General features: G+C 36.8%; 1 protein-coding gene across 2 annotated transcripts in view; it reads left to right on the forward strand.

Moving 5' to 3' along the window:
- The window catches only part of BCHE (butyrylcholinesterase), a 55,032-nt gene that overhangs the window by 23,564 nt on the left and 17,364 nt on the right, over positions 1 to 14,104 (forward strand). Inside the window, exons 1-2 of one of the 2 annotated variants that reach the window (XM_065674644.1) lie at positions 352 to 464; positions 3,581 to 5,099. In XM_065674644.1, coding sequence (XP_065530716.1) covers positions 3,586 to 5,099 — 1,514 coding nt within the window. In that variant the 5' untranslated portion in view covers positions 352 to 464; positions 3,581 to 3,585. Of the gene's footprint in view, positions 1 to 351; positions 465 to 3,580; positions 5,100 to 14,104 lie in introns of those variants that run through there. The other variant, XM_065674645.1, reaches the window with a different exon arrangement.

Below are 14,104 nucleotides of genomic sequence, written 5' to 3' on the forward strand. Positions count from 1 at the left end.
GCTACTTTAAAATGGCACTAACCTTGAGCTGTACAACAACAAAAAAAGTACAGGTAAGACTGGTGCTCTAAGCAAGATAAAGGAAAGAGAGGCAGGATTTTATTATGTTTATAATTCTGCTTATCTTTCTAGATTTAAAAATTGTTGCTCCATGCTAAGAACAAATCACTATCTGTTTCCTTTCCTGTACAAGCTCATTCCTTACTTGCTCCAAAATGGGTTTATCTCTGTAGTATTGGTACAAGTATACGAATAGCCTTTGAGCGGATGTCAGACTAAGGAACGGCTGCCTGCAGATCAAGTTGCTGCTGCCAACTCTCGCGAGCTTTGTGTCAGAAACAGTTGATTATAATGACAGTACTGTCCAATTTACGGGCTGAAGCAGCAGCTGCATCTGCATTTTCCCTGAAGTACTCAAAGATCCTGACTCTTAAAAACTTTGTAGTTCTTGTAATAGAAGTGGGGTAAGTGATTCTCTATTTACACATCTCTGTCTGCCGGATTAATTTACAGTTCAGCTTGATTTGCAAGGGGATTGGGAACTTTTAAAAGCTCTGCCCATTTGTTGCTCTCTTGGGAAAACTGCTATGCAAACAGAACGAGTAAGCAGGCATGTGTATCAGACCTTGGCATTATCCAAGGGATCCTGGGCTAAGTAAATTAAGCTAAGCTAGAAATCACTTATTAATTCAACCATCTTTTCTATTTAAATAGTGATTATATAGTCTTGTGTATAGATTACTTGCCTGGGTGAAGATTTGCAAGAAGAAACAGTCATTGAAATAAATTGTGTTCCCTTTCTGAATAAGAATAGAAAAGTATAGCCTGTTTAACTTTTGCTGGAGGAAAGTACTACAGCAGCAGCTTTTTAAAGTATGCAAATACATTATGTGATATGTTTCTGCTCGGTTAATGCTGATGAGCTAAAGCAATCTTCTGACCCTTTTATTCGCACAGTAATAATCCAGTAATGTTTGTTTTGCTCAGTGTGCTTTATGTTGTTGAATTTGTTTTAATGCAACATTAAAACCTTATTAAATGTAATATTTGCCATACATTCAAGGTGTAATAATAATCCTCTTTCTCTTTCTACTTTCATTAATATTAGCAGAGTAACTCGAGACAAGTGCTCTCATTCAGCAACACAAAACTTCTGCATTTTTCAGTGATCTATTTAAAACTTTTTGTTTAAAATGCCACCTGTTCTTTTGAAGAGCTCATTAAAATTATTTTTTTCTCATTTTTTTCTTTCTAAAATTCTTGTCTAAAACTTCTTAGGGTGAAAATTTATGCCTCTCTCTTTTGCAATGCCACAGTGTTTTCCTCCCATCCTTTTCCTTTTTAATTAACAGGAAAGTAAAGAGGGGACTTAATTTAATTACTACTTAGATATTGAAAGCTTTAGGAACTTCAACATCTCTTGCTTTTCTTAGGGTCATTTTCTCTTCTTTGTAATGATGAAGTTTGAAATTTTATTATTTCCAGCTTGGTTTTGTGCTTTGGTCCTGGGTGCTATTTTAGAAGTGAATATGTGAAGAAAGTCAGTGTCAGCGACACCACAGACTTGCAGAAATTACTTCTCCTATCTCACAGTGCTGTGAATCGGATGCTCAAGTACCAGATCCCTGCCTCTTACATTTCTCAGAGCCACCCCAGTTGCCTCTGTTGACTGTGAGACAGGGTGAAAGAGTTTAGCCCTAAACTAATCCTTACGTAACATTCCTCACCCAGCCTTTTAAAGATTTTATTACAGGAATGAACAGAACAGAAATGACTGGCACATAGAGATAGGAGCTAAATACCACTAAATTATATGAGACTCCTGTGAGGCTATTGCATGCTGACAGAGCAAGCCTCTGCTTACCCAAACTTATCGGGAGCTGCTGGACCATGTTAGTCATCCAGATTGACTACTCATGTCTCTAAAGTTTAGTGTATATGGGGGCATTTGTTTCTAAAAGTCAAGCCGAAGGCTATGTGGAGTGTTAGACCAGCTCTGAAGTCTATTGCCCCCATTTATCACCTTATCTTTTTCTTTCTTTAATAAAAAGACAAGAGCATAAATGCTGATGTTTTCTAAAATTTATCTATGTTCTACCTGTTGGATGATAAAAATATTTTCTCTGAGGATTCTTCCTTCTGCTTTGATGCTATCTCAAAGTTAGGAACTTCTATGGGCACAACTTTACAACTTTCATTTTCCCCCTTCCTCTTTCTCTTCCCCCTCCCCTCCCCCCATTTTCTTAGTTCATTTCCAAGAATACGCAAACAAGCAGGAGGAGCTCAGATTAAGCCACAGCTGTACTTTCCACAGAAATTAGCTTAGCTCCTTTTAAGGACACAAGTGCTTCTCATTAACAAAGAATAGCCTGTTTAAAGTGGCAGGACAGAGTACACTATGTATGACAGGGCAACAAGCAAAAAACAGAAAGGAGCTTTGTTAAGCATTTTCAAATATGTAAACCATAGAAATGGGTTTTAGCAAATAGTCTTTTTCTGAGTTTTCGCTTTCAAGGGGAAGATACTGGGGGTTTTATAGCATTTGAAATTGTTGGCTTAAATAGGACTATTAGCATGCTTAAATGGGGTACATAATAAACATCTATACCCTTAGCTTTAAGATAATATTAATTATCATTGAAAATTTTCAGGAAGCAAATGCCAGGCTATAGTTAAATTATTGGGCACCACCTACATATATTAAAGAAAACCTTGGCTTTTTAGGATTTTAATGTTTATTCTAAGTAGTAGAAGTGCGATTACTTCTCATTACTATGATGGTTATAAACTCGGTTAAGTTGCTTTAGAGAAAAAGATCTCAAAAGTAATATTTTATTTAGGTCTTGGTGAACCTCTGTACACCAACTGACATTCACTTCAGAAGTCCTTCATGTACTTCACTTGTTCATGCACTTTCAGATCTTGCAGCATAGGAGTAGGACAGTGAAATCATCCAGTGCTTTGAATTTATAGCTATGCCATCTCAATGGCATCTACTGTGAGACTAGCATATAGTTCAAAACTTATATGGACCTGGAAATTCTTGGATTAAAACTAGGCTTCAAGCTCCTTTTAAGTGTTCATGGGATGTGTGTTCATGTGTGGAGAAGTCTGTGCCTAATGATGCTTATTATCACATTATTGATTTGAGAATACAAATGCCAGAGTAACCTCTACCAGAATAATGGCTAGTCTGGCCTGGCATTTTCTGTCACAGATCATAAAATGTCCTGTTTTTCATGCCAGTGGAAATACAAGTGGTTAAGTCATCTGCTAACTGAAGTAGTCGGAAATGGGCTTCTATGACTTTACCTTCCCTGGTCTGTCTTCTTCAGTTCTGTGGGTTTTTTAGCAACTGAGTTTATCTGAAGGACGGTAACAAATACTAAATACCAAATGCAGTCTTCACAACGCAACTAACAAGCATTTATGTTTAAAGAGTTCTGAGCTGTGTGCAGCAGCACCACCTTATTTTCAATGCCCTCAGGATGACCTACACCCTTTTTGACTAAACTGTTTTGGTTCTGGTGCTAATACATTACAATACTAATTCTGGATTTCTTTTTTTCCTATGCTTCAGGCATCATGGTTTGGACAAATGGCACAAGTCTCTATGCCAGATTTCTTATGTGGTTTCTTCTGTATATGTTTGTCAGGAAGGTAATGCCTGAAGATAACATCATTACAACCAAAAAAGGCAGAGTCAGAGGGATGAGCCTACAGGTACTGGGGGGAACTGTGACAGCCTTTCTTGGAATACCTTATGGACAGCCACCCATTGGTAAACTGCGATTTCAAAAACCAGAGCCTCGTGAGAAGTGGTCAGGTGTATGGGATGCCACAAAACATGCAAACTCTTGTTACCAGCTTATAGATACAACTTATCCAGGATTTCCTGGATCAGAGATGTGGAATCCAAAAACTAACCTAAGTGAAGACTGCTTATACCTTAACGTATGGGTCCCTTCTCCCAAACCCAAGAATGCAACTGTCATGGTGTGGATATATGGTGGTGGCTTTGAGACTGGGTCAAGCTCCCTACCAGTCTACGATGGCAGGTTTCTGGCCAGAGTAGAAAGAGTCATTGTAGTTTCCATGAACTACAGGACTGGTGCATTAGGATTTTTGGCTTTGCCAGGAAACAAGGAAGCTCCTGGAAATGCAGGTTTATTTGACCAAAGATTAGCACTTCAGTGGGTCCAGGAGAATATAGCAGCATTTGGAGGCAATCCAAAAAGTGTGACTATATTTGGAGAGAGTGCTGGCTCGGCTTCTGTCAGCTACCATATCCTTTCTCCTAAAAGCCATCCTTTATTCACAAGAGCCATCATGCAAAGTGGATCTGCAAATGCCCCTTGGGCTGCAGTAACAGCATCTGAAGCCAGAAACAGAACAGTAGCTTTAGCTAAACAATTCCAGTGTCCCACCAGCAATGAGAAAGATCTAATTCTCTGCCTCAAAGACAAGGACCCAAAAGATATAGTGGAGAATGAAATTTTTGTTGTAACATATCACTCTCTTTTGCAAATCTTTTTTTGTCCAACTGTGGATGGTGATTTTCTCTCTGACATGCCAGAAACATTGATTGAGAACGGCCGTTTCAAACAAACACAGATCTTAGTTGGTGTTAATAAAGATGAAGGATCAGCATTTCTAGTATATGGAGTCCCTGGCTTCAGCAAGGATAGTGATGGCTTGATCAATAAAACAGAATTTGAAACAGCTTTAACTGTGTCCTTTCCAGAAGCAAGCCAACTTGCAATAGAATCGATCATTTTTCAGTACACAGATTGGGAAAATGAGCAAAAGCCAGAACTGTACCGTGATGCCATGGATGATGTAATCGGTGACTACAACATAATATGTCCTGCAATAGAATTCACAAAAAAATTTGCACACCTAGGACACAATGCATTCTTTTATTTCTTTGAACATCGATCCTCAAAGCTTCCTTGGCCAGAGTGGATGGGAGTAATGCATGGTTACGAGATCGAGTTTGTGTTCGGATTGCCCCTAGAAAGAAGAGTGAATTACACCAAAGCTGAAGAAATCTTAAGTCGGTCCATGCTGAGATACTGGGCAACTTTTGCAAAAACTGGGTAAGTTTACTGTGGAAGTTTGTTTGACTGATCAGATGCTTCTTGTTTCACAGGCAGAAAAAGCTTAACTGTTTTGGTGGTAATTTTCAGTCTAGTGAGAATGATAAGGAAGGATTAATTGTTCGGCTAGCCAGAATTCCTATTTTAGTTCTGGTAAAAACACTGTCTTAGTAAAACAAACTGTTGATGTATAGTTTACTGTATTGGATGAGCTTAAGAAAACAATCTGTATCCACACATAAAAGCAAATGCCAATTTTTTTTATTTTTTTTTTTTTTTCATAGCAGCAGTTGTTACAAAGGAAGCTGATGGCTTAAAGTTTTAGAAACAGAATATTTCAAATTCTGGTAGTGACTTCCAACAGTAGAAGTAAAAGTAAAAAGCCCGATTTTCTTTAAGATAAAATTGGTCAGAACATGCATGTGTATAATATGGAAGTATATCATGTTCACATGAAGTGATTGGGATTGCAGGATGCTCTTTTCAGAAAGCCTATCTTCCCATGTGTACTGTAAGTGTAAGTCTGGGTTTCACTGAAGCAGACGAAAAATCACTTGTTATTTCAATTAAACTAATCTTTAAGTGAAATATATGCCAGCCTGTATAAAAAGCAAATAGCCATATTTCATCTGGATGTTTGAAATGGATTAAATACAGCTCCTCATTAGGTCTATTTAGCTGGCATCCAAGAGAAGTAAGACAGCCCTTGCTCTGCTTGGCAGGGTTGTGGGGCTCTCAACACAATATTCATTCTGAAATGAAAACATTTCAGTGTGGTAAGAAAAACAGCCACTACTACAGTCATGTAGTCTCAAGGCTGAAAGCCTGATGGGATGGGAAGGTAGCTTGTCTTCTGAGAAGTTTAGTTTGTGCTCTCTCCTGAGAAAATAATATATAAAAAAATCTGTACATGACAGAACATGCAATTACAATCTTAATTCACACTTTAAATTGTTTCATTAACTCAAATGTTTAAATCCTGCACCAATTTTATTTCCTTGGTGCACTTTTCTTTTGCTTTGTGAAGGATACATAGATTCATAAAGGCTGAAATCAACTCTGGAACAAAGTTCCAAGGTGAACTAACAGCTTATTTTTATATGTTTGTTTTGCTGGGTTTTTTAAAACAGATTTGCTTTTTAACAGGTGTGATTGATTGTTTGCCTTGATATGTAGGAATGTTAATTACAATTAACAACTTTATCACCTTTATTTGTTGAAGCCTGTAATACATTTTTTACTCAGTGGTGAGCATATTAAAACTCACAAAATTACTATATTGATAGTTATATTCATCAATGCATAATGTTTTGATACAGGTTTTCTTGTTAAATTCAATCTAAAATTTAATCTATGAGCTCTTTTTGCTTCCCTCTTTACTCAGAGCCTGATGACACTACTTCATATGAATTTGGTATGAAAGACTGTAGCACAGAGAAAAGCATTCAGCAGGGGTGTACACTCTGGAATTGAGCTGTGTGGTTGATTTATCTATGCCAAAAATGCATCTGATAGATTCCCAAGATGAAGACTGCAGAGTGAGGTCAGGTAAAGCTCGGCAACAATTCCTGCATCACAAAGACATGCTATGACAACACTGCATTGAAGCTGGTGTCATTAGGTCCTTAGTGGAGAGCAAACTGAGTGAAGGTTCCTAATTATATATTGCAACTTTACAACCTGTCCTGCAGGAGTTTACAATGAGGATCTTACAGCAGAGATAACAGATCTTTCCATTAAACAGAACTATTTCTTAGTGGGAAAACAAAAATTCAAGTCTATACTAGATTTTGCAGAACAATATTTACATTTCTGTGAAGTATCGTTTTCCAGTGGATTATATAGATATATTTAACTTTCAAGTATATAATTTTTATGCATACATATATACATATTAAAATTTCAATAACCTGCTATGCAAGGTAGAGTACACTGTCTCTGTCACTGTAGTTAGCTAAAATTAGACAACATAAGGTACATTCAGGTTTAAGCTTATAGAAGACAGTCCCATCATCTAGTCTGATTATCATTTGCATAATAGATTAACCTACAGATTGAATTTCAAGTGGTTTCCACATCATACAGCAAATAATCCCTTCCTCTGCCTCCACCTTAAGTACCAAAACCATTGGTATTAAGGGAAACAATATAATAATGCAATTTATGTAACAGTAAAGGATCAGATCGGTAGTAACTCACTATGTGACACTTTCCTCATAATTCAGAACACATATCCCTAAGGTTCTGTAACACTTTACTCAGAGCGTATAACAAGTTGGGAAATAATAAAAATTCTTAATAATTCCAAAAATAATATAATAGGCGATCCTTGTTTTCCTGACACATTTGACCATGCAGTAAAAATTTACAAAGAAATGGGGAAGCCCCGTTTAACATACTGTTTATTGTAAGTTCTGGCATGATCAAAAGGCAAGCATCTGAGGGGAAAATTACTTTATCATTGATGTCTCCAGGAGATGAGGAGAAAATCAAGCAAAACGATGACAACCAGAAATATTTTACAACATAATTTTTACTGAGGGTGTTTGACCAATATTCTAATGTGCAGAAGTACAAAAATACAAGTGAGGGAAGAACAGGAAAGAAGATACAAAGGAGTCAAGAAAAACTGAGAGAGATTGGTTTTCTTCTGTTACTTTCTGGCTGGGGGAGACCGAGAGGCAGCTCAGCCCACCGTATGCAGAGCTGTTTCTCACAAGGGGTCTTCAAGCCCATAGTTTGACCCTAATGACCTCGGTTTTTCATTCTAACATAAGCACTAGGAATAAAAATGGTGATGTGAAAAGTCAAAGGTATTCCCTTCTGTTTCTGTCATGGTTTAATCCCAGCCAACAGCTAAGCACCACCCAGCCAGTTGCTCACCCTCCCACAGTGGGATGGGGGAAGAGAACTGGAAGAGTAGAAGTGAGAAAACTCATGAGAAATACATAATGACATGTAAGAACAAAAGAAAAGATGTTAGGGAGAAAATGAGAACCGACTCCTTCAAAGGATCCCAGAAGTGTGTGTGAAATTCTTAACTTCTACATTTCTCAGTAAACGAAAGACTTGTCAGCCAGTCCAAGAGTTTCCCCCTCGACCACCATACCCATCATTAACTGATGCCATTTTCCAAGCCTCTAGGTTCTTCTTATTTCGCATCCTTGCTGAAAATAAATATTAGTGATAACAGTCTCTTTTTGCTGGAAAAATAAAAGGGATAAATATTTTCTCTTTTTGAATACGAATGGGGAATGGGTAATATAGATGATTCAGCAGGACATGTGAACAGACATTTTACCTGTGATGCTTGAATTTAAATGCTGACTTCATACACAAATCTCTCTCTTCAGTACTCAAGGGAATAGTGTCATTTTTTAGGAATCTGAAATACATTTGTGAGGTCTGTAACATTTGTGAAGACCTCCCGAAACACTCTTCTTTGGCAATAAGCTTTTCACTCAGGAGATTCCCTTCAGATTCATTATCCAGAATAGGATTCAGGAGTTTAGGAACCCCTTGGAACTATGGATACGGTATCTATCTCTGTTACTGCACACAGGGATAGTCTGCTAATCAGTGCCTGCAGTACTTAGCCATGTAAATAATGTTATTTCATATTGCATAGTCTGAGAAGAATTAAAAAAAAAAAACCCAAAAAACAGAAAACAACAAATTACTTCAACTGCTGTTCAAGCAGTTAACACAAAGTAGCTTGAAGAAAGTACAGATCAGTAGTGATGTTTAGGATCAACCCTTCGGATTATTTCTTTCTAATAATGCTCGAAGACAGACTACAGGTCAGAGGTAAGCACTTACCATGGAGATGTGGCTAAGCACGCTGGCAGCGTGGATAACTTACCCTCAGTTACACACTCCCCAGCTGATCCTCGTATTTAAGAACACTGGCAATTGAAGATCAATTGTTAGTTTTAAAATGATTTGATAAAATTCCAGCTGTCATTAAAACTGGACCAGCAAAGAGATGTGGTCAAATGGTATTCAGGTTCAGTAAGATTATGTTTTTGTACAAGTAAAGTTTACTTTAACAATATTAAGCCAGTTTGCAGTGGCCTTCTGAATGCTCTCTGTCACACTTTAAGTGACATGACTGGTGAAATAATTTAGATTTCTCTTTCTAAACACTTTTCAAATTAATTTCTCTGCTGCATTTTTGTTATTCTTCAGAAAGCTTTTGAAAGTAAGTGACACTAACAGGTACTATCAATCATAAGCAGCAGAATGTTCTGCTAACTCTAGTGAGAGGAAGTTTTATCATGAAAAAAATATATGGCATCCCAATCACTGGGTGCTTGGCTATGCCTTTTGCATTACTTTATTCATTAGATTTGGTACCTGTATTCCTTAGACATAAGTGACATTAAGTGACAAGGAGACAGACAAATCAGATGAGGTGAAAACTCAAATAATAATGTAGTGGAATATACAAAGATAATATTTTTAAGGCTTTGTGAAAATATGTTTTGGCTAAGAGGAAACTGGCAAAACTTGTCTCACTGCCAGTTTTACAACTGCTGAAACAAATCTTTACAGCTTTTTCTGTAAAGTGAAGCCTTTGAAATATTTCCTTCTGTATTTTAGGGGAATTTGTGAGGCTTTGATTGTTCCACTAAAGCTCTGAAGTACTTTGCCTGGTTATTATTGCCTTTCCCTGATGTTCCACTGGTAGACATACAATAAATTTCAGTGCTTTTGTTACCAACTTATCACAACATTTTTATAGAGAGTAGTTTCAGAGCGGTAAGAACAAAAACAACAGCCTCATATAGAGTCCAGACAGCACATTGAACTGGGGACCTATATACTCTATCTATGGGAAGCAACGCATATACTGGGAGATAAAAAAAAAAAGTAAAAAGCTCCAATCACTTTTAATTTTCTAACAGTTTTGAAACTAGGTAGTTTTACATACGACTAAGTTATTTCAAGGTAAGAAATTTACTAGGGATTGTATTTCTTCCTAAGATTCATAGGCTGGAAAGACACTCAGCTGAGACCTGGTTCTGGTCCCCACCATGTCTTTGAATTCACTAAAGCCGTAGAACAGTGGGATCAAGATGAAACTTTCCCTGAGGCTGCTGCTTCTGGCATCTCATGTTCATCTAGAATAAGTCATTTGTCATCTTAACTAGTGATTTGACTGGATCAGGTTGAGAATACAGAATAAAAATTTTCTGTGTGTGAAGCAAAAAACACAGAAGTATAAATGAAGCATGGCAGATTTTTCTAAAAGTACAAAAATATAAATGGAAAGTCTTAACTTCCAGTTTTAGGAAGAAACAAAGATCTAATTTTTACCCAAAAGGGCAGATGCATTCTCATGCTCACTCTTTCATGAGAATAATTTAGGCCATGAAAAAGCTTGTGGAAATTGTAGTAATGAAAAATATTATTCCTATTTCTCCACCTTCATTTTTGGTTTTGGGGTTCTTAAAAGAGACTCATCATCTTTCCAGGGTCCACATGTATTGTTATATTCAGAAGCAGTAATGGACAAATCTTTTTTAGCAATCTATTTGGAAACAGTGCATCATGGAAGAAATCAGTAACTAGAGAGCTGCATTTGGCAGCTATCTCTCTCTGGCAAGAGATAATCTAGGATTAAGGATTACTTTCCCAACATCATAACTTTTGCAGGCATGTAAATATGTGGTTGCAAAATTCACTGTGAAATTCTAATTAAGGGTAACCCACAGTTGATCCTCTTTTTAGGGCACTCTTTTGTGCTGCTTTTCTGCAGCTTAGTCCTTGTTTCAGCATCAAAAGAAATTGAAGTTTAAAAGGTCTACAAACCCCATTTTTTCAGGTCCTTCTGGAACACTAATCTGAAGTCCTAGTGAGAAATTTCACATGAAAAATGGAAACCTTTTGGTACACATTTTAATTTACTCCCCAGCACAAGAGATTGGCTTGTTTCAGCGAAGTGGCAAAGGGGAGAAAAGAGGAAATAAGGAGCAATACAGGTTACCTAACACCACATTTTTGAAGGTAGCTCAATATGGTGTTTAATTTTTTTTTTCAATCAGCTGCAAGAGAAGGCAGTTGTGGGTAAATGTAGTTAGCAGTTTAGTCACAGGATTTGTGAGATTCTGTCCCCACAAATCTAGAAGCTGCATAAGTAGAAATCAGGCATTTCATGCTGATTAGTGATGTTACACAATTATATGCTAGCACAGATGTAAAATTAAAAGCTGCCATAGTCTGCTTTCCCAGACATCTCTGGCTGCCATCTGTGTTCTCTACCTTTCCTTGAGGGAACATAACAAAATTCCATACCATACAAACCGTAAAGAGTGTTGCCTCAAGTTTACACCATAGAGATCCTTTTTCTACTGGAGCTGCTATTGTTCAAATACTGCAATTCTTATTTTAACTAATGATGTTTTAAATATCTGCCCCTCGTGTATGTTATTCACCATGTTGTTCTCAAGGAGTAACCTCCAAGTGAATTTTCTATACAACTGGAAATTCTGAGAGGTTTAACAGTTGGGTTGGCTTTTTTATCTTAATTTTGAAGGACTCTGCATACTATAATTTCCAGAAAAGCCCCTTCAATTTTGAAAGAGAATGACTTTGTATAGATTCAGATATCCTTTCCTCTTTAGAAATTACTTCTTCTTAAGAACATGCCTTTCATGACTCTCAGTCCAAATTTCTGGTATTTGGAGATCATCCTCTTGGTGTAGTCCAAATCAGATTCAGAGAATGTTATTAATGCTGGGATATAATTTGAATTTGTTTATCAAAGAAAGTTGCATGCAACTTCCACTTCTAAAACTCAAACCTACAATGAATTTATAACAGAGATAAGAAAATAATATTTTTATTTTAAAGATCTTTTGGGAGGAGTTACAGACACAATATCGTCTTATTTACATTCCCTATCATGAAGTACCGGTGGTTCTGTTTGAGGTGAATCAATAACACATATGCACACTACTGAAAGCTACCTAATAGTTTAATTTAGAGGAATGCTCCATTTGGCCTAGATTATATGGTAGTTGAAGTTTGTGACTCATGTTCTTTCTACTATTCACAGAAACAAAACAGTGGCAGTAGTGGAAAATATATTAAAAAAATGCTACTATGATGAAGTCTATCAGGACACAATGAATCTAGACTTTTTTATTTGATGCAGGGCTATGTGAAGCATCCATCTTGAAAATAAATCATTATTAGGGCAATTACAATTGAAAACAAATCTCAAACATTATGTCCTAGAATGGCATCCACTACACAGTCTGTATTGAAGATTTGTTCTCTAGAGAAAAGGAAAGTGATGAATCCATTTATCTAACAATTTCTGAGTGTCTGGGAAGAACTCTATTAATGGAGAGAAAGCAAGAGATGGAAACAGCAACCATATACATATGAGCGTGGTATTCACTTTTTCTCATGACCAACAGGGCTGAAAAATTTTACCAAGCCACTGGGAATTTAAAACACAACATTAATAGTTCCACAGCAATAAAAACATTTTTCTCTCCCTTTACGCACACTCTTTAGGTTTGTCCCAGGGAGCAATTCTGGTTAAGATTCTATTTAAGTTTACGTTTTCCAGGTCAAGAGGAGAAGTAAGGTTGTAGAAGAGATAAGACAGTTTCAGAGGATGAGTAAAAGGGCAAGTGCCGTGTACCTTCCTGTCTACTTACTCTTTTATTTACCTTCTATGGAAGTGACTTCCTCCTTCAAGGTCTCAGTAGGGTTCAGCACCTTCTTCCATTTATAAATAGCCCTCTTTAGCCTCTACAAGTGAAACTAAAAACTATAGTATCATTTGATTTCTTGCTGCAGCTAAGAATGAGGAAAAAAAACCCCACCCCAAAACAATACAAAAAACCCTTGAAAAGCAGATTTTGAAAGCTAAAATTTGTGCTGTAAGAACCTTACATAAGGACCTTACAAAATACTTTATTGGAACATCATAAAGAAAAAAGGGGGGAGGAGGGAAAAAATGTTCCTTTAGAATAAAGAAGGACTAAGTCATAGTATTGCCTTTCATGTATATTCAAAAGTGACATAAATATGAACTGTGAATATTCACAGAACCAGAAGCTGGAGTCCTGGAGAAGGTGTGAAATCTTCACTGTGAATTCTGTCCAGGAGGACAGAAGCTTCTTTTGTAAACAGCTACAGGTATTTCTCCAGCTGGGACCTGATCCAAAGCTTTTGAAGTCAATCAATCTGTACCATTTGTTTGCATGTGAGTAAGTTGACTCACCCAAAAAAGTGCTGGGCTGGTCTTCAAACACTATGCAAACTAATGCATCAGATGCAAGGCATGTTAAGCAGAAAGAAAAAAACATTTTTTAAAGTTCTTTACTGCTTTATCACAATACAAAATCTAAACGTGTAAATGACCACAACTATATATTGTAGGTATATTATATCAGACATTTGTTATATTCGTCTTAGTGTGACTGTAAGCATCACAGTAGATGATAAATATTTTTTAAGACAGGATAAAACATTTTTGGTGGTTTAAAATTATCTCCCTATTAACATCAAAATTTCATCCATTTCCCTGAACTCAATTTAACTTCAAATCTTTTGTCTTCTTGAAGTTATACCATTAGGCTGAAGATTATTCACTAAGGTGTTCTGGAGTTTTATTATTGTTTTTATCTTCCTCTTGCCAATCACTCTTCTCATTGTAACAATCTGCAGCATCACAGGCTCTTTCCATTTTCAGAGTTTTCTTTCTTTTCTTTGGCCAGAAATGATGCTCTGTGATGAGGAAGCTGTGAGATTCAGCATGGTCTCAGTCTCTTCTTTACATCCTCTTCAAAACTGTGCAGAATGTGCACATATTTGAGACATATTACCTGAGAAGGGATCTCTGACTGTCAGGGCTTTAGGACTATACTATGGATTTGCTGAGACACAAGTCTGACAGTTTTCAGTCAGAGGGATCCAGAGCAAAATGGGACAATGTTGTTATTTAAATCAACGTGGATCCTCAGCGTTAATTAGAGATAAATTTA

This window comes from Lathamus discolor, chromosome 3 (genome assembly GCF_037157495.1).
Source record: "Lathamus discolor isolate bLatDis1 chromosome 3, bLatDis1.hap1, whole genome shotgun sequence".
Taxonomy (NCBI): domain Eukaryota; kingdom Metazoa; phylum Chordata; class Aves; order Psittaciformes; family Psittacidae; genus Lathamus; species Lathamus discolor.